The following is a 20,043-nucleotide window of genomic DNA, read 5'->3' as shown; positions in this document are numbered from 1 at the left end:
TCCAGTTTAAGTATGGGGAGCTGGAAGCAACTTCTCCCAGTTGTGAATGGCACCAGCATCTTTAGCTATGGCACGGACAGCTCAAGTGCAGCTTGGAGGCTAAGTGCTTGGTGCAATGGTGACTATGTACTGGGCAGTTCCTGGTGACCCTGACTCCTGTCCCCTCCTCAGCAAAGTGGAGTGGTTCTAACACACCAGGTGCCACTCACCTGACTGATGGTGGCTTTGCTGGGAAGCATTTTGGTCTCAACTGCCTTCCTTAGTAGGAAAAACCTAAAATGGAGAAGTGAACAAGGACTAAAATTGGATGGGGTGACTGATCCAAAATTCAGTAAACTGGCTTTAGGATGAGTTCTGTGTGTGTGTGTGCGCGCGTGTGTGTTGTCTGCATGTATGTCTTCACACATAAAGCTCACAGACACAATCACAGGACATGAACCATGTCACAAGTGGGGCCAAAAATAAATCCCGAGTTGTTTCCAAAATCCCTGCAGCCTGAGCCTGTGATTTCTGAACTTCTGGGAGGAAGGCATACCACAAGGGATGGGGGTGAATACAGTATGGAAAGAGTTAACAGCCTTTTCCAACATTGCTACTAAGGGCAACTCTGCCTGGGAGAATGGATTTTTCTATGGATTTTGCTTCAGGCAGGGAAATACATATGTGAGTGTTAGTCTGTGTGTAAGTGTGTGTGCATATATACACATGCGGAGACATGTGCGCACATAYATATCAAGCAGGGCATCTTCCCCTGCTTCCACTGCTGCCCAGCTTATTACTGCCACTGCATCTCATTCTAATTAAGAGAGACATATAAAATCAGAGCTCTCCTGGTCTGGGGAGAGGGGATGTTTAGAGTCGGCGCTCCAATCAGGTCATTACTGAACCAGGCCCGGGCCTACAATTTGGATAGTCAGGTAGACTGAATGTGCCGGTTCCAGTGCGTCCCTGATTTGAACAGTAGTTAGCAGAATATAGCATTGCTCTGCCACCAGTTCCTGTTCTACCACTGAAGAAYTGAGAGAGAAATTAAGAGCTCATTTTGATAAGGGCTGGAGCAGCTGCTGTCCAGAGTGCTATTAAACAATTTACAAGAAGGAAACCCTTAAAGACAGGGTCTCCCTTAAAGGCACAGATGGACTTGTTACAAAGCAGGGGATATTTCTAGCTGTGAGAGGAAAGGGGTGCCTTTCCAGAACCTCAGACCATTTTTCTTCTGAGCTTTGTCACTTGGGCATGTTTTGGGGGACTGGATCTTCCTCTAACTGCTGTGGGCAAGTAACATTTGCGAGGGAATTATTCCACATGAGTGAAGGGCTTGAGGGAGTTGTCTCCCTGTCAGACATCAGTGCAGTCTCTGTTAGTGCATATTGTCCACTTGGAGGAATTCATGGTAAATCTTGAGCAAAGAGGCTCTCTGCAAAGAGAAAGGGGGGAAGCCCTCTTATGTAATTTTTATACCACATCATAGCTTTACCTTTGCTTCCGGCAAAGTGAATGCCACATGCTAGCAAGGTGCACTCACAGCTTTGGTATTTTCATGAGTTACTCCAGTCTCCTGCCCTTCCTCTGACTTTCCGAACACTGATTCGGAAAGGATTTTCGGAGCTCATCAGAACCATGGAAGCCTGATGAAGGCAGAGCTGCCATCTCAGCGTGGCAGGAAGGGCCTCAGCAGTGCAGGGCCACAAGAACACCCCGACAGGGGTGCTCAGGGAGCAGTGAAGGCTGTACCAGAGTGTGGAACAGCCCAGGGGCAGGCTCACTCCTGTGGGAGGGTATGTCCGGGTAGGACTTCAGTGACTCTTCAGCATTTGCCTGTTGCTGATTCAAAAGAAAGACGAAGCATTTTCCTTCACTTGCCATGTTTGGTTACAAGAAGCTGTTCAAAGTGCTTGACATCTGTCCCAGTCCTGGGTGGCTCAAGCAGTAACCCAAATGACCATACTGGGATGCTCCTGCCAGCTGGGTAATGCTCTAAAATGCTACACCATGACACATACTGCACTTCTCAGTAGGAAAGCGCTGACGTTACAGAGTTCTGGACTGTTTCTGCCCATACTGCAGACTGTCTAGCATGAAAACACTCTGTAACACATACCTTATTCCTGCTGTGGCTTTACTGAAATACTTGCTCACAAAAATGCTTTTTGTGGCTCCGGGGACCCTAATACCAAGAAGTAATTGTTTCTATGTGCCAGTTCAAATCCAGGCTGGATGGATGGAAGAGGAAGTTGCTTCACCTGTGAGAGGTGGGATTACATGAAATACTGTTTTATTCACATTGCAAAAACAAGCACTTGCAAGTTAGGAAATGTTGGGATTCAGGCCGCCGTGCCATCTGCACTGGGTTGCAGTCCTGACTATTATGATCACACACTGTATTTTCATAAGGCTGCCTCATTCAGGGCACCGGATGCATGGCACTCAGGAAGTGAAGCAGAGGGTTGTTATTATTTTGGTACCGCTACGTGTGTGCCTGTTTTATTTGTTTATTGCCTGTCATCCAAACCCTGCAGGCAATACATCATTATTCATTGCCTTGTGGTGTTCTGAAGATGTGCGCTGCTCTAGTTGCTTCACAGATGATAGAGAATTTATTCTCCTGATGAGGCAAGAGAGAGTGGTTATTTTCCTTGCCATTGAAGGGGAAAGAGATTTCCCCCCTAGCCGCACAGTGAAGGAGCAGCAGGTGCAGGAGTGGAGCCTGGGACCTCTTGGCTCTTAAAGCCACTAATGCCTTGAGACCACACCAGTTTACTGGCTAAGCTGTCAGCATTTTGCAAAACATCAGCTGTGAGTACTCAGCAGTTCTGCAAAATAGCCTCTAGGGTCTCATGTTGGGCACCCGCAAAATTAGGAATGTACAGATTGGCCACCTGCCAAAATTGTGGTTTAATATTTTATGTTGACGATATAAAAATGGCCTCATTTATTACAACATCCTCATTGTTATCCTATGTATTGTGTCCTTTGCATTGAGTATGGGACATGGTCCTGTGAAAAAAATAAATAGCACTTGATCAGCAAGCAAAGGCTGTGTTGCAATGCATATACACAAGTGGGTGAATTAAGGTCGTGCAGGTATTAACTAACATTTAAGTGCTTGGCTTTACAAACCAAATGGCATATTTTTTCACACAGAATTTTTTTGAAATGAAAATGACACTTTCTTGATTCTTTTTTTATGAATGGAAAAACAGGACACTTTCTCTTATTTACACATTGTAATTCCTCACACCCATCATGGGAAGGACTGAGACCTAAATTTATATCAGGGCCACACAAGTCTGAACTCCATGAATGCCTGCAAGCAAAGGCTTGTTACTCCGAAATCAGGCCCTGAGGTCATTCTCCTCCTCACTCAGAGGAGGCTGGGGGACTTCCTTCCCCATATAGTGTTCCCTCACTCAAGGAATAAAATCATAGGACCACATCGTGATTCTGAAGAAGTGCTGTTAGAAGAAACTTGGCTTAGCCCTCATCGCTTGTGCTCTCTTTCCACTCCTGGCTAGGCCCTCTGCTGCCAGTGTTCCCCAAAGCACAGTGTGCTGCTGCTGCTGTGATTTTGCTGCAAGGGGGCAGAGGGGCTGAAGGAGGACCCTGCTCTGCACACTTCCATTTAGTGATTTTGATGGGATATGAACGTTACCATGCCTGTACTCCTTCCATGGCTGTAAACCTTCCAGAGAATTGAAGTCACATCAAATCTGAAGATGTTCCCCAGCCTGAATGAGCTCTGCAGCACGGGGCTGTGGTGTGTGCACTAGCTCAGATGGATCTGAGGGGCCATGCTGGACCTCTGGCCAGCAATAGCTGTCACCACATCTTGTTGAGGTGTGGGCAACGCTGCCGACTTCTAAAGCCTGTAAGCATATCCCAGTGATCCTCAGGCACTGCTGATGCTGCAGGCAGCAGCCTGGACCCTAGGCAATTTGCATAGATGTTGCAGGGAGGCCCCTCTTGAATGCTCTGGGAAGGTGATGGGGGGAGATAGGGAAGGGGGAGAAGGAGAACTCCAGGCTCTCTTTTAACATGCAGCACAGTATTCCTCGTGCCACAGGGGCATCCAAGTGAAACAGATCCATGCAACTCACTAAGGCAGAAAAAGAAATCAGCAAAAGGTCTCCTTCAGAATTCAGTATAAATGCATCGTGTGGACAATGAGAGTCAGTCTTTCCTTGGGCAGTTTTCCAGGAGCTGTGAGTGTGCTGGGTCACTGATCCCCTTATGATAAGAGCAGAGAGGATTTTTACTGCTGGCATCCTGCACTCTGCCCCACCACTGCGCATGCATGAATGATCCCTGCCCCTGTGAACATGCCATGGGCATAAGCTTGTGAAGTGAGACGGCAGTGAAGTTCTGCCTCATCCCACAGTGTTTTCTAACTCCTCACCCCTCTCTGCTCCAACTGGCAAAGTGGTCAGTGACTCTCCTTGCAGCCAATGGTCTGATTCTGAGAGGCTGGCAGCCAGGGGAGCGCAGCCAAGGTGCTGGGTGAGGAAGAGTGGGAGTGACTCTTTCACTCAGCAGCTTAGGTGGCAGCAATTCCCCATCACATTGGCTTCTCCACCAGGCAGTATTTCAGCTCCCAGAAGCAAAAGTAACAAAAGTTACTTAGAAGACCAGGGAGCTTGGGGTCCTGGCATCTTTCAGGATACAGACTATGTTAAGAGGCAAAGCCAGTTCCTGAGCAGACAGAGGCATGAATGATGGCAGATAAGCTGGTGTGGGACAATTTATGCACATGGGATCACCTAGATTTGCAGAAGATCATCGCATCCTAGGAACTAGGAAGCACAAGGAGAAAGCTTTATGATTGAAGCACCTTGATCCAAGTAAGATATAACAGGGGTTTCTTTTGGTATTGATCTGGAAGTCCCTTGATTTGGCAGTCTGGCTCCCTCACTTGCTGTACTGTTCGATAGATGTCTCACCTAGCACTCCAGGGACAGAGCTATGAATGGGGAGCTACTTAACACTTGATCAAAAAACTGATATTTTCATGTCTGGTGGCTAAATTGAGGATCCTCCATCTGATACTCTGTGTAAGTAAATGTGTCTTTAATCTCACACAGGCAGGGTCCCTTCCTGCTATGGATCTGCTGCATCTTTAGCCCTGAATAAGAAGAGACCCAAGGAGAGTATTGGGGTATCTCAGTATTTCTGAGCCCTCAGAGAATCCTTCACAAATGTGGGCCCATTTTCTTCTTCTTAAACACACAGAATAAAAACAAGAAAGAGATTATTTTGGGATCCTGAGTATCATCCAACTAAGAAGTGAGAAAAGTGTCTGTGGGAGTGGGGAGGGAGATGAGCACAGCAGAAGCAGGATTCTCCCACCAATTCTTCTTCTTTCTCTGCAGCCTCTCCCTGAGGTATGCCACCAATCTACCTTCTGCCCCCAGGGTAAGCCTGGGGGAATGGCATTTTAAATGCCAATATGCTGAAAGAAACCTGGGCGGTGTAAAACTGGAAGCAGGAGCAGAACTGTGCCTCCATCAGATCTGTTGAGTTGGGAGTGGCTGCAGGCCTTCTGTCAAGGGGCTGAGTGAAAGGATTAAGGGCCTGAGCTACTACTGACCACGGGATTAACCCCTGTAGAAAATTAAAGTTGTAGAGAAGGCTCTTCCCTCCACAACTGAGAGAAAGAGAAAAACTGGGATTTGGATTAGAATTGGCAGGCCTGGTGACAAGCCACCACCCACAGCCAACTGTTCCCGGCTGGATCAGAAAATGTTATCTCAGGCTCCATGCAGAATCTCCCCTCCACATCTCACTTGATTATCAGCTTTTGCCAACAGCATGAGAAGAACAAAAACATCACTCTGTGGCAAAAAAAGAGAGGAGGAAACTGGGCAAGCAGCTCACGTGTCTGAGCCCTTCCCACTCACTCACCTGCCTCCCTTCTCAGCTGCCTCCATTTCGCTAAATGAAACATGCACGTGGTCTGTCGCATTCAATAATACTCAGAGAAGATGCTGGCACACACATGGCTGGATTTCTTCCTGTCAGCTGCCCCCTCAGCTCTCCTCCTGCTGCTGCTCTGGGCCTCCTCCATATGCTGCACTCTAGCTGTGCTGGGACTTTCCTGTCACTCCTGTGTTGGATATCCCAGTCTCTCCACCTGCTTCTGCAGCCTCCCAAGGCATCCCACTTCTCCGCAGCAATCTGGGTCTTTCCCATCAGTGCTACCCCCTGCTGCCCCTTCAGATACTCTGCTTTCTCAGATGGTTCAATGAGGCCTGATGTCCTTGATATTTCCAGCCCCTCTGACCTCTCCCAGTCTCATTATTGTGAGCTGAATGGGGAGGCCTGGGCTGCAAATAATGTGTCTTGGTTAAGGAAAGGGACTGGGAATCAGAAAAACTGACTTCCCTCCTGATTTTGCCACAGGCTGATCAGGGAACTTTGGGAAAACCCTGTAATTGACCTTGTCAGAACTCCTTTATTCTGTATAACTTTGATAACCCTTACAAATCATTTCTGCAGGACAGGAGAACATTTACAAGCCTAAGTGATCCAGTAATGCACTCTGCAGGTTTGAAAATCTTGAGCTGGGAACAGATGTAGACTCATGTTGAGGTCTTAAGAGCTGAGCATCTGAAATTTCAGACAGCCAAACTTAGCGGCCATTTTCATCTCTATCACAGCTTATCCCTCCATAAAATGGGGACAACATTAACCTTTCTTACAGGGGCATGGGGAGGAAAAATTTGTTAACACCAATCACAGTTGCATTTCAGAGGAGTCTATGCATTATCATTTCAAAGATCAGAAGCTTTCTGACCTATGCACATCCTAGAGAATAGGGTGAGGTTATAATTAACAGCAAGTCAGGAATGTGGCAGGTCCCACAATCACAGGTCCCTTACCATACTGAGTGGGTTTCGTATGCTTTCTACTTACTTTACAGCTTGCTGTATGAGGTGTTTCGCTTAGCTGTGATCGATCACTGCAAGTCAGATGGCACCATTTCTTCTGCAGCTGGATTTCTAGTGTGAATTTAAAATGTGCTTTCCATTGACTGTGACAGTACAACGATAATGAATCCTGAACACGTGTTAATAAATCAGCAAGTGCTGGAAATGAAGCCCCCAGCTATTTAGTGTATAACCTCACTGGGGCAGCGACACACACTGTATGTTTCTACAGTGCTGTTGAGCTTGGCTGACATCTCTGGGTGCTTCTGCAATCCAAATAAACAACTGAGGAGGAGTTGCTGCTGAGACAATGAGCTTATATCTGAACTCTTGTGGTCAATAATTTGCTTGACTGACCTAGGTCTGTTGGGGGGGCAAGAATGGGTATCATATCCATGCCACCTAAATCCACTTCTGGTAGTGTCAGAAGAGGAGCAGCTCCCGCTAGGATGACTCAACCAGATTATTTAATGACCTTCCAATTTCTATAATCAGACCACTGAGCTTATGTATCTCCCTTCCCTTTGTGTACAGTGTCTTGCCTGCCAAGGGCTGACGAAGGAACAGACACAGAATGGGATGCTTTAATCACTGAACTCGGGGGTCCCACTGCCCCCCTTCACTGTGGGTGAGGGCAATAAAACAGGAATCCCAGAAACAACAGCTTCCCCAAGGAAAGGGGGGGAAAAAAGATAATCTCCTTAAATCATCCTTCATGCCCTCCCTCACCCTGTTGGTTTTCTGATAAAGGCTAAAGCAATTTAGCACTGGAAAGGGACTTTGCCATCACTCATCAAGGAGAGTGTGGGGGAGGGATGAATGCCTGCATATACTTCCTGTCAATTTATCATTGGCATCTGTTATAGCCTCTGTTACCTACCCTTTTGTAATATAGGTCACCTTCATGCCCTGACGATGGTACGAAGCCAGACTGTTAAAGGAGTCTGATCCTGGAGCTGTGAACTAAGGGTTAGTGCAATGGACCATGACAGATGATCCCAGAAAGACGTTGCTGGGCTCTGTTTCTGACTACGGCTCATACTAGTGACATATTGGGATAGTCACCTGTCTCTACAGCCTCAGTGTCCCTGTCTGGAAAATCAGATAATTCTATCCACCTACCTAGAGCAGAGGTGTTGCAGGCTAAGATCTGAGCCTTACTTCCCTTTATGCAGAGCGTTCATGGCACCTAGTGGAAAGACAGACAGATAGCCTTTCTGGAAACCATAGTCCGCAGGTTATTAAATATATAACAATAACAACAACAACAACAACGACACATACAACCATGGCAAGAGCCATTTGTAAAGCAGATGGAAAGCTTTGGATAGAAGGTGTCACAGAACTGGGAAGCGTTACTAAAACAGTATCGGGATGCAGTGAACGGAGACCCTCCCCCCCCTCACAGCATGATCCTTGGGACTCTACTTATGAAAGCTAAGGTTTTACAATGATACTGCAATCACCACTGGTGTCTGGACAGGGAGAAGGGAAGCACAAGACAGCAACAGCACCTGCTGTAGCTTTTATGCCTTGGCAGGTACTGCAGAGTCAATACAATTAATGCATCCTCCTGCCTACCCTGGTAGTAAAGCTCCCTGTTTAAGCTAATGAGGAGAACCCTCATTATAGAGTCCACTGGGGATCTGACAGCAGGCCAAATGCCCAAGTGGCCTTTAGCTTAGCATATTTCTGGCCACTGGAGCCCACAGCCAGAAATGGATGGTTTCATTCTGTTGCTCTGAGCTGAAACCAAAAGAAATGTCTTTTACTGTCCTATATCGAAGGGCAAGAAGGAAAGGCCACCAACAGCCCCACAGGCTACTCTGTTCATATCTCCAAGCACATGGAAGAAAGCTTTGGATGTCATATCCCATGGATCACAGGGCATTCGGCTGACATGTTGTTCCAGGAAGAAGGAACCATGCAGTAAGCCCACAAGACAGATAAACACCAGGTTTGTGGAGTCCTTGGGTGACTTCAGAGTATCAGAGCTCCAGCAGTGGAGATCAGCTGTAAACTGCCAAACCCAGTCAATCCCATGCTAGTCTAGAATGGACAGCATCATGCCTCTCCTCTCCAGGGCTGGGGGCGTATGTGAGGCACTCCTAGGTCTGGCAGAGTACTTGCTGCTGGAAAAGCCCCAGGTTGTCAGGCTGAAAGCAGCCAGAACAGCTTTGGTGATGCTCTAGAGAGCCTTGAGGTGTGGGTGGGTGCTGGCTGTCCCAGGACTACCGGCTTCCCAGTGCTGGGTTTGCAGAGAGCGCAGCTGGCTTGCTGCTCTGCAGAGCAGAAGGCATCTCAAGCCAAAGCAAAACACCTAATTAAGTCAGAATTCAAGACAAATCACAGAAAACCTTTACGAAGGAAGTCATCAAAAATCTTCTCTGCTTCCTGACTCTCTCCTGGCTGCAGGATGTTATTCACTAGTGGCACTGGTCTAACAAGCTTATGGGCAATATGTGCCTGGGATAAACTGTTCTTTCTGGATTCTTGGACTTAAAATTCCTCTATAAACATATTATTTCAAGGTGTTAATGCAGAAGCTCATTGGTCCTTTCACTTCCGCAGTCAGCAAACTCTACATATTCCAAAGCTGATGCTCTGCCTCCTAAGCATATGCTATGCTTGTGGATGTCGGCAGCTTTGTGTAAGACATGGATATGGATAGATATGGGTCACAGAAGAGTCCCAAGTACATGTACAAGTCCACCTCTGTGCATACATTTGTAAATGTAAGCTAGATTTGTGCCTATATCTGCATATGTACATGCAGATTGCTGCCTTTCAGACTTAGGTAGATGTGTATGAGTGCACAAATGCGTAGATGCTATCTCTGGGGCGGGGAGTGTTGTGTTTTTGTGACGTGCTTTTAAAATAATCATGGGTTTATCAAGGCGTCTCCATCTTTGTGCATGTTGCAGCACAGGAGACAGCATTAAAGCCTGAACAGGTGTTAATCACTATGCACTGTAATAAATTCTAAACATAGGGAAAGAGATTATTTATACACATCTGCTCCTCCCACCCTTCACTCTGTGCTTGAGTCTTGGCACTGCCTCCTAGGATGAGGCGCCTGTGAGGTACCAGAAATGAGTGCATGAACCGGACCTTTCCTGACAGAGCAGAAGGAATTAGATGTAGAAACCCCGACTCTGTCACCATCTTTGCGCCTGGGTACGCCAGTCCTGCCCTCAGCCCTGCACTGTCGGCTGGGGATGGCACAGCGGAATTACACAGAACAGAGAGCAGGGGAAAACACCAACCCATGGACTTAGCAGGGGCCTGGGTGAGGGGAGATCGGAGAGGCAAGTGGTGTCATGAAGCACCCAAGGAAGTTTTTTTTTCTGAGGCTTAGCCCCCTTGATTGGAGCTGAGCCAGCCGATACAGATGGGGTGTTACAAAACAGAGCCAAAAGGCAAGAGCGCAAGGAACAGAGCTATCTATAACCCAGACAAAGTTAGATGGAGTGAAGGTGGGGAAGAGGGAAACGCAGAGCGTGGCAGGCAGACCCTAATGCTGAAAGTAAGGACATGATCATTCGACAACAGGATTTGGAACTGATCAGCTCCAGCTATCCAGCAGCCAGACAAGGCTCTGTGGCTGTCAGCTTAACTCTACCGTTTATTCCTGTGCTGTAGGGAGTTAAATAGAGCACACGGAAAGCCTGCTGCTGGGGAGTGAAAGTCAAGGAGGGAGAGGGAAGGCAGAGACTGTAATTGGACAGTGCCCGGGAGGGAGTCGGGTGGAAGTGGCTGTGGGCAAAGCCCCTCCAGGTAAGTGCTCGCGGCTTTTCATTGTCCTTGTTGATACCAAGAGCCAGAGGCAGGAGGCTTCAGGGGCGGCATTTAGGACAGAGCCATCAATACGGAGGAGGCTGAAAGTCTTCTCAGCCAGTGCGAGCAAAAGCACTGAATGGGGACAGCTATTTGTTGAGGCTTCTCCTTCAGCAGGGACTGCAGGCAAGACACTCCTGCTCTGTTTGGGGAGTGGGGAGCTGCAGTAGGGGAAGGCTGGAGTTGTTTTGGTGCTGGGCAAGGTATTAATCTGTTTGGTGCATCGGCATTTGGATAAATAATCTAAATAGCTTGGCAAAATGTGCTAGTCCAGGCACTGAAGCTGCTCACCTTTCTCACTGAGATGCTAATTTAAATATGACCTGGTGATTTACACTCCTGTATAAAATAAATCAGTCATGGGAGCCTGGGGGAGGGAGAACAGCTGGCACGTGCATGGGGAGAGTGTCCCAATGGGAGCACAGTGCCCATTGAAAGTAAAGGCTGTGGACATTGTCAGAGCCCCATGGAAGGGGATGCAGGATGGCGTATTTCTGTACCCTGGTGGAAATATGCCCATTTAACTGCTACTGTAACTGTGGGTGGCATATCAGAGAGCAAGCAGGGGGACAGGATGGTGTTTCCCCTTTCCCTGCTTCCCTCTATTCAAGAGGGAAGAGCGAGGGAAGGAGGGACCTGTTGTCAGTCACTTATCGTCAGGGGAGAGTTTATGGTCTTTGGGTTTCTAATTAGACTGAGCATTTTGCCTTCTTCTAATTAAGATGTAATTCCTCTCTTTTCAACACACCCACTCAGTCTCCCCCGCCCCAAGTCCTCCCTTCTCCTCTGAAGCTCCCTTGCTCTTCAGCTCCTGCAGTTGCTGCAGTGTGAAATCCCCAAGCTGAAGCTGTGTTCTACTCAGCCCCGCTCTAACACCATGTCCATTTTACCTTAAAGCAGAAAGGAAGCACTGGTGGGGAGTGTGGGGGGAGAAGTGGCTTGGCAGCCACTAGTGCCCAAATCGTGGTGAGCCCAAGCCATGTATCCCGGAGCAGGATGCATAGGTGGCACTAGCCTGTGTGGCAGCGAGAAGGAATGAGCTGGAGACTGTTGCCCTAGCAGGGTCACCTCAGCAATTCATCAGGTTAACCTTGAATGTGAGGCTAATGTAGCTACTGTGGCAGGCTATTCAAGCACAGGCTTGTCAGTTTGGCACATATGTGAATAAGGCCTTATTTCTTTACCATTAGGTTCAAAATGAATTAAAATCTTGCTGTACTTCTTGAAATATCCTCCATCTCTCCTCCAAAATGGGGCTGATGCCTCAAAGGCAAAACACTAGGTGGGGAAGGGAATGAAAACACTGAGCCCAGACCTGCCTCCTGTGCCCAGGGGACTGAATCCCACCCGTTCTGCTCGGCTCTTCTCCCCCAGGATCTGACAGGCAGGCTGCGAGGTAACTCCTCCACCCTCTCGGGCCGTGTGCCAGGCTGGCTGGTGGATGTGAAGACACGCTGGAGAAGACAACAATGCTGCCCACGAGTGCTGGCCACCGGTGGAGGAGCAGCTTCCCCATGAGGTGGCGAGAGGCTTGCCGTAAGTAATACCTACTCAGGTACTAAGCACAATGCTCCTGTTTCTCAAGGGAGTAGAAAGAAAATAGGTCATGTCAGGGTTAAGAATAGGGGAGAGGGACAGCTAAGAATGGAGATGTTTGAACTAATTCCTGATTCCTTTAGAGGCCAGGCTAGCGGGGAGGGAGAATGAGACTCTAAAGTTGAAGATGGGCTTAAAGTGGGACAGTCAGTGATGATTGCTTATGAATTCTAGTGGGCCTGACAGGTGAGAAACAGTGAGGAAGATACCACTGCACAAAGATCCACCCCAAACACTTCTCTGATCGGCACCCTGTAAGCAGCAGACTCCTCTCTGTGGTAGGGGTTTATACATGGGTTGCTGAGCAAGGCTCCCAGCTCTTCATGGCAGGAGAAGTCACGACAGATTTTGGAACTGAATAAAAGATGGGAATGCAGAATACTCCTACTAGGCACTGCCACATGCAGCAAAAATCAAAGAGTAAATAAAGAAGACATCCTTTAAAYTAAAACATAAAAGTTCATTTTCCCAGTGGACCAGAGCATCTGCTATAGTACCCCTGAATGCAGAGCACAGATGACTAGGCTGCTGCGGGGCATTAGGGAATGTACCTGCACCTTAGAAAAACATTTGAGGATCACAGCAGAGGAAAGGGAGAGCTTGGAGAGTCTCCATCACTACTGCATGCCCAGGCAGCTGAGCAAACCCATGGTTTCCCTTGCTCCTGCCCTCCTGATGAAATTTGGGACTACCACTATAAGAAGCTAGGGGAATTATTTCCTTCTACAGAAAAAAAAGGCAGCTTTGTAATCCACCCTCACAGACTAGACTGCTGTATAAATTATTTACAATGAATGCTGCTGAGTCTTGACTTAATCTGATATTCCTGGATCAGCTTTCTGCCACCTACTAGAGTCACCAAACACCGCACAAAGTAACTTCATCTTCCCCTCACAAAAAAACACACATCGCTCATCCTCTGGCAGGGCTGGCACAGAGCATCAAGTTCTGCCTATTGCTTCCCTTCTTCTATTCCCCGTATAGTTGCATCCTAACCAGTGAGATGAATTTCTGGGTCTCAGATGACATCCTACACAGATGTATCTCTCACAAGGATGGAAAATGAAATCAGACCTCCATTCTGCGATTTTAGCAAAATGTTTCCAAGAGCACAAAGCAATATATGGGTAACTGAGACATCCTATATGGCTGCAGAAACTTGGCACAAATACAATTCCTGAACTTAACCATAACCAGCTGCTTGACACATTGTTCCTACCAGCCAGCGCCAGCATATATACTGGTGAAAYCGCACAGCTGCTCGGTCAGGGACCAGTGGTGGGTAGGTATTTTGAGAGATAAGCCCTGAACAATGCCACCTGTATAACATTACATGGTCTGTTCTCGCCTTGCTTGGTGCACAAAGCAGCTAAGTGTTATCTCATCATCACAGCTGTCAATCTATTATTAATACTGTACTTTTGTCAAGCATCCAGGAAAAGACAGGGTCACTTGAGTGACTCATGGCTCTTTCCCTTCCCCACTCTTGCTCTCATTCTTTTAATTCTCATCCTACAACAAGGGAGCAATGTATTCTGAATGGAATTCAATATCACCCAGCCAGACAGTACCTTCACTGTGCCAATTCACAGGCTTTGATCTGCTTTCATGGCAGTGTCTGCTGTTGACCCCAACCTTTGCACAACAGGAAAGCACAGAGGTACTCAGGATAAAGATCTGTCTTACATTTCACTACAACGATACATTATTATTATTAAAAGAGCACATAGATTGGTACTGGCTGGGCCAATGTAGACCTGAGATCTTGACTGTATGACAGAAAAAAAATTCTTGAAGGAATTGTGAAAGATGTATGGAAAAAAAGTAGCAGGCACTCTCTGAACACTTATCCCTTAGTCCTTAAGGAAATCATATAGCTCAGGGTCCAAATCATGTAGTTGTCCTTATGCTGCCAGTCCACTAATCAGCCAATTCTCACAAGGGTCATGGGGAACACAAAGAGACCTCAGGCATGATGGCAGTATTTGAGTATGAAGGCAGCATCACTGACAGAAGCCAAGTCAAAAAGAAAAGGGGGTGGTGGTGGGGACTATGGGGCAGACTAAACTCTAGAGACAGTGTTGTGAGGGGAGAGAGAAAATGCATGACTGACTGCAGAGCTGCTCCAGTCAGAGCTTCTCCAAAACATGGGTCTCTACTGGCTACCTCTCCTATGATATTCTTTCCAGAATTTCCTTGGGGTTAAGAAATAAAATATCTCTTTATTGGTTCTTACAAAAAAGCAGGAATGCAGGCAGGACAGAAGAATCTAGTTTCCAGTCCAGGAAAGAATGGTGAGACAATAAATGCATCCATTTTAGCTACCATTCAGCCCTGGAAAGACTCAACCAACCCTAAGTGACTGCCTTCACTGAGGAGAAGAGAAAAGTAGAGAGGACAGGGCATGATGTAGAGACAAATCTACTTCAGTTTTACACAAATGCTCAAACTTGTCACCTTAAAAAACAGTGAGGGAGCTGAACTTGCTTTCCACATTGAAGAAATTCATCTTAATTCCTTTTGTGGAATTAAGATGAAGGATGCAAATGTTTTACATAGTCTGCCTAAACATAACTCCCACTCCTCTAATGACAAGAGGCACAAAGCTTGCTTTCCTGTTGCTGATGCTTCATCGTCACAGAAATGAGACTTTTAAAGGGCACTGGCTCCCGGCTAGGGTTGACGACTAGAGCCCTGACACTATTCATGAGATCTGGACACATCTGGAATGGTGATCCAGAACAGCTGTACAAAGCACAAATGCTGTTTTGCAGATTTTCCAACCTTACTTTTGAGACACTGTAGGAGAAAGGAGATGTGCACTAGCCTTTTTTTTTATATCCTTTTCTTCATCTACCAGCCTGCATTTTTTCCTCATCTCTTCTCTGGTATGGGTGATTTGGGTCAGAGGAGATGCTTGTGGGGCTATTGGTGTGGGATTCAGAAACCATTTTGACACCAATAGCAAGTAAAAGTGTTCAGTGTGTCGGGGTCTCTTTGTTGCTTTATAATAGCTTCCTTGGTCATCCCTCTGTAATGCAATTTAATTCATAAAAAAATCTCTTACCAAAAGGCCCACACAAACACATTGTAGATATGGAAAGCAAATGATACCCTGATTTAGAGGTTAATTTGGATTTGAGTTTGATCCATCACAAGGATCATGATTCAAACTGCAGGAGCAAAATTGACATATAGGTTGTTTTGTTTTGCTTTCTGCTTAAAAGCTTTTCATTAACAAGTTTATTTCTCAAAAAAATGCAGCTCCTTAAACATATAGCAGTCTCTTCTCTCTCAACCCTGACTCCTCAGAAAGAGCTGTTCTTCATCTCAGGTGACATCTCCCACTACTCCTTGCTCCATTCTCTTCTGACAGGAACTAATGCTCTGGCATCAGGCAGCAAAACCCTCTGGAATACACTGTCCTTACTTCTTTGCGAAACTGGAAGGATATTTACTTGCTTGCTCACAAAAAAAAAAAAGGTTAAAAAGAAACTCATGCTGCCAGGGAGCAGGCCAGTAGCAAAAGGGTATAGCTGTGAGGAAGATCATTTCACTGCAGGGCACTGTGGTGAACAGTCCTGCTGTGATGGTCATATTGTAGCTGTAGCTGTGCTCAAAGTGGTGATGGGCGAGAAGGAGAAAGCACTGCTCTAACACATGTTCTCGCTCCCTATCTCTCTGCTTTTCAACTGCCAGTGCTTGGCTGTTGGCTGTCACTATGTGCTGCGGAGTCCTTCTTTGCTTGCCCTTCCTCCTGCAAGTGTAACAGTGGTAATCTGGAAGTGGACTGCAGCGGCTTGGGCCTCTCTTCCATCCCCTCAGACATCCCCACAAACACCAGGACCTTCCTTTTTCTCAACAACAAACTCAGCATCCTGCCAGGACCAGTGTTTTCCAACCTCTCTGCCCTACAGAGGCTGGACCTATCCAACAACTTCTTGGACCAGCTCCCTCAGAACATCTTCAGTGACCTGGGGAACCTCACGGAGCTCCAGCTGAGGAACAACAGCATCAGGGCCTTGGACAAGGACCTGCTGCAGCACACGGCCCTGCTGCGCCAGCTGGACCTCTCCATCAATGGCCTGGCCCAGATACCCTCGGGCATCTTTGATGACCTGCCTGCTCTCCGCTCCCTCTCTCTCAGGTCTAATCGCCTGCAGAGCCTGGACAGGGTGACCTTTGAACCTTTAACAAGCCTGCAGCAACTCCAAGTTGGGGATAACCCCTGGGAATGCGACTGCAATCTCCGAGACTTCAAGCACTGGATGGAGTGGTTCTCCTACCGAGGTAAGTGCTCAGGCAGGGTGAGCGAAGCACGGTGTGGGAGACAGACTGCTAGCTTTTCAAAGAAAGGCAGTCAAAGGCAGGCAGAGAAGAAACACAGGCAGATACATCCGGTAGATCAGGCTGACCTAAATTCCAGATCTTTGCCAAGGAACAGGAGGGCAGTGCTATAATGCTAAGAGACTGTGTAGTGCTACTGTAGCGTGATACAGTTAATGCTACTGCCAGTCCTGAGAAGGCCCATGCAATCCCAGATTGCCTATTTCCTAGTTTTGTTTCAAATCTCAAAGATTATTCCTCTTTTTTTTTTTTTTTTGAGGGGAAGGATCTTTCCTCAAATAACTTGAAAATTTTAGCATTATGAGTTTGCTTCACCCCTTCTGCCAAAAGAAAAGAAGAAATACTTTTCAAGCTTCTAAATAACTGTCCAGTTCTCTTCCTTATGCTAGGAGAACTAAAAGCCAGACTTGTCTGTAAAGCATGAGGTTTGCCTTCAACAAAACAATCATAGGAAGCAGTGCCACTTAGGAAAATATTATAACTAACATTGTCAAACCCAAACGTTCAAATTACCAAGTCAGGCCCTAAGTCAGACTGGCTGTAAAATCATTATTTCAGAACAAGCAGTTTTTGACAACTTCATATTTCCAGTTTTTCCTTGAAACATTGAAGGCTAGAAATGTGTAGATTACTTAGCAGGAATTCTGATGGAACAACATGATTTCAGGAGCTGAGATTCTAAGAAAAATGGCACATTTTACAAGAATGATGGCTGAAGGCCTGACCTTCTGTCACTGAAGCCACTGAGTAGGAAAGGGTCTCAAATCATGTGGATAGCAACAGTCAGCTGTCATATTCCTGCCGATCACAGCCATGCTGCAAAGAGATTATCTGTGCCTATGACTAGACTGCAATACAGTGAAATATGTATTTGTGTGAGCAGAACGAAACAAGCATATGAACGCCACTTTTCCCTTTCGGGGAGTTTGTCTTCTTTCTTGACTCTCACATCACAGAATTGATAAAAAGCACACAGAGTTAATTTTGCCTTTTTTTTTCCCTTCACAAGAAATTGCCCAAACTTGCTGAAGCATTTGTTTCAACATCTGTCGCTATTTTCAGAGGGGAGATGGATTAGTTGTTAGAAGATGGGATCATGTGTCTGTTGTTATTTTGAGAAGATAGGTCCTGATTCTATCTTTCTGTTTTAATTTTTCCTTTCCTAAAAAGTTCTATTGACAATTACATAACTCAATAAACAGTGTGAGGCTGACTTAACAGATGGTTTCAAAGGGCTTTCATGTCTTGGCCTGAAAGCCATCTACACAGATATCATGCACCAGGAGATCTACTGTCAAATCCAACCTAGGTAGAAGCATCCCAGCCAGGTGCCATGGTTGAAACCTCTTCATGGAGGGCTAAGCCATGCCAAATGTCTCCCAGTTAGGCAAAACAACCTTTCTAAAGGACACCGTGTGTGCTCCCTCTGCCCTGTCTGCCCAGTGAATGGAGGTGCAGCCATTCCTCCCTCCTACCACCTTTGAGAGGCACAGTGGACCTGGCAGGATACCGGGGGGGGGCAGTAGCACCTCCTGACTTCATCTTACTCTTGGACTCTAGGAACACCCCATGCTGGATCATGGTTCCCTTTCGGGGTAGGAAGAAGCTCTCTGAAACCTCTCTCCACTCAACAAAGCATTCACCCGTGAGGGACTAGATTTTACAGCACCAACACCATAACAAAGTGGTTCCACACTTGAAAACCATAATGCTGCTATGACTGTCTTTTGTAGGCTGTGTTTAAATGCTCCACCATAGCACTGTATCAGGATGCAGCTGTAATTCACTCCTATTATCTCTGTTGGGACAGGTGGGAAAATCGACCAGCTGGCATGTACCCTGCCCAAGGAGCTGAAAGGGAAGGATATGCGAATGGTGCCCATGGAGATGTTTAACTACTGCTCACAGCTGGATGATGAGAACAGCTCTACTGTGCTGGACAATACTGGCCCACCCTGCACTAAAGGAAGCCCAACTCCTTCCAAATCTAAATCAGGCCCAGAACCAGAGGTGGAGCCCAGTGTGGGATGCCCTCAGAAACAGCGATACAGGCCTGTGAGCGTGCGCCGGGCCATTGGCACTGTGATCATTGCAGGGGTGGTTTGTGGCATTGTGTGCATCATGATGGTGGTGGCAGCAGCTTATGGCTGCATCTATGCATCCCTCATGGCCAAGTACCACCGAGAGCTGAAGAAGAGGCAGCCACTCATGGGTGACACAGAGGGTGAACATGAAGAGCAAAAACAAATCTCTTCGGTGGCATGAAACCCTTCTAGGAAGGCAAGGACAGCAATGAACAAAGGTACCTGAGAGCTGCCAAGCATGGGGTCCTCCCTAAATACATCTTCCCAGACAGACAGACAGACTGTGCTATTGCTCCACTCACCCAAGTAGTGCAACATGCTTCTGGGGGGTCAGGACACCTGGCTCTAATTTCTGTTCCTCTGCCACAGGCTCCTTTTGTGCCCTTCCACCCTTGGGCCCTTTCAGGCAAATAAAGCAGAGTCAGACCTCAAGTGCTTGCTGTGCCTCATGCCCTTGCACAGAGCTTCCCTCATGTGCCTGCTTTGGCAGCAGCTGGCACCTTCTGGGAACCCATGTCATCCCCTCAGCTTCAGGACTGAGTCCTCCTGCGCCCTGCCCAGAACTCTCTGCAGAGAGAGCAGCTCTGTGAAAGCTCATGTGAGGAGCAGGACACCAAGCAAGTGTCCATGCCTCACTGTTAGGGTCACTGTTGTTGTGTGACAGTAACTTGTTCCTCACTTGACAAGTCAGTGTGGCCAAGAGCATGTTAGAAGGGATGGAAGGTCTCTAGGGGATGACAACTGTATGAGAGAGATTTCCCTTCTTGCTTTTAGAGGTGGAAGGATACCTACATCATTCCAACACTGTCTGGGAGCACAAAGTTCTTTTTGCTCCTGGCCAAGAACAAGTCTACAAGCTGACATATGTGTCATCCTTTATAGGTACCCAGAGACAGAGCCATGCTCCTGTACACACACACACACACACACACACACACTGACTCACTCTGATCCCAACACACATATGCAGACATAGCCCCGCTCCATACATCCAGGCACCCCATCTGTGCATGCAGAGCCACATGTGCACAAACTGATCTGCCCTGTGCATGCAGCCATGAACACGTTTAGCCACTCTACCTTATTTTTATTATAACGGTGCATAGCACCTTCTGGTTCAGAGAAAATATACGAACCCTGCCACTGAGGAGCTAACAAAAATATCTCAGCCATAGTACAGAGCCAGGGGGGGAAGGGACAGGAGAGGACAGAGAAAGCATGAATCAGCAAAGATGAGTACAGAGCATAAACAAAGG

General features: G+C 47.1%; 2 protein-coding genes across 2 annotated transcripts in view; one reads left to right on the top strand and one right to left on the bottom strand.

Moving 5' to 3' along the window:
* The window catches only part of CACNA2D4 (calcium voltage-gated channel auxiliary subunit alpha2delta 4), a 135,960-nt gene that overhangs the window by 34,919 nt on the left and 80,998 nt on the right, over positions 1-20,043 (bottom strand). The gene's annotated exons all lie outside the window — the stretch shown is intronic.
* Positions 12,230-18,968, top strand: LRTM2 (leucine rich repeats and transmembrane domains 2). Its single transcript, XM_026070350.1, has 3 exons — positions 12,230-12,296; positions 16,056-16,646; positions 18,514-18,968. The coding sequence occupies exons 1-3, from the start codon at positions 12,230-12,232 to the stop codon at positions 18,966-18,968; spliced, it is 1,113 nt and encodes a 370-aa protein (XP_025926135.1).

The sequence above is a fragment of the Apteryx rowi genome, unplaced genomic scaffold (assembly GCF_003343035.1).
Source record: "Apteryx rowi isolate R43461 unplaced genomic scaffold, aptRow1 scaffold_31, whole genome shotgun sequence".
Classification (NCBI taxonomy): domain Eukaryota; kingdom Metazoa; phylum Chordata; class Aves; order Apterygiformes; family Apterygidae; genus Apteryx; species Apteryx rowi.
The sequence above is the reverse complement of the archived record's forward strand: the minus strand, read 5'-3'. Positions and strand labels throughout refer to the sequence as shown.

Bases quoted from the DNA above. Each gene is read 5' to 3' on its own strand.
- LRTM2 (XM_026070350.1), top strand. From the start codon at position 12,230: ATGCTGCCCACGAGTGCTGGCCACCGGTGGAGGAGCAGCTTCCCCATG. The intron at 12,297-16,055 runs GTAAGTAATACC...TTCAACTGCCAG, and splicing joins GAGGTGGCGAGAGGCTTGCC to TGCTTGGCTGTTGGCTGTCA. The intron at 16,647-18,513 runs GTAAGTGCTCAG...CTGTTGGGACAG, and splicing joins GGAGTGGTTCTCCTACCGAG to GTGGGAAAATCGACCAGCTG.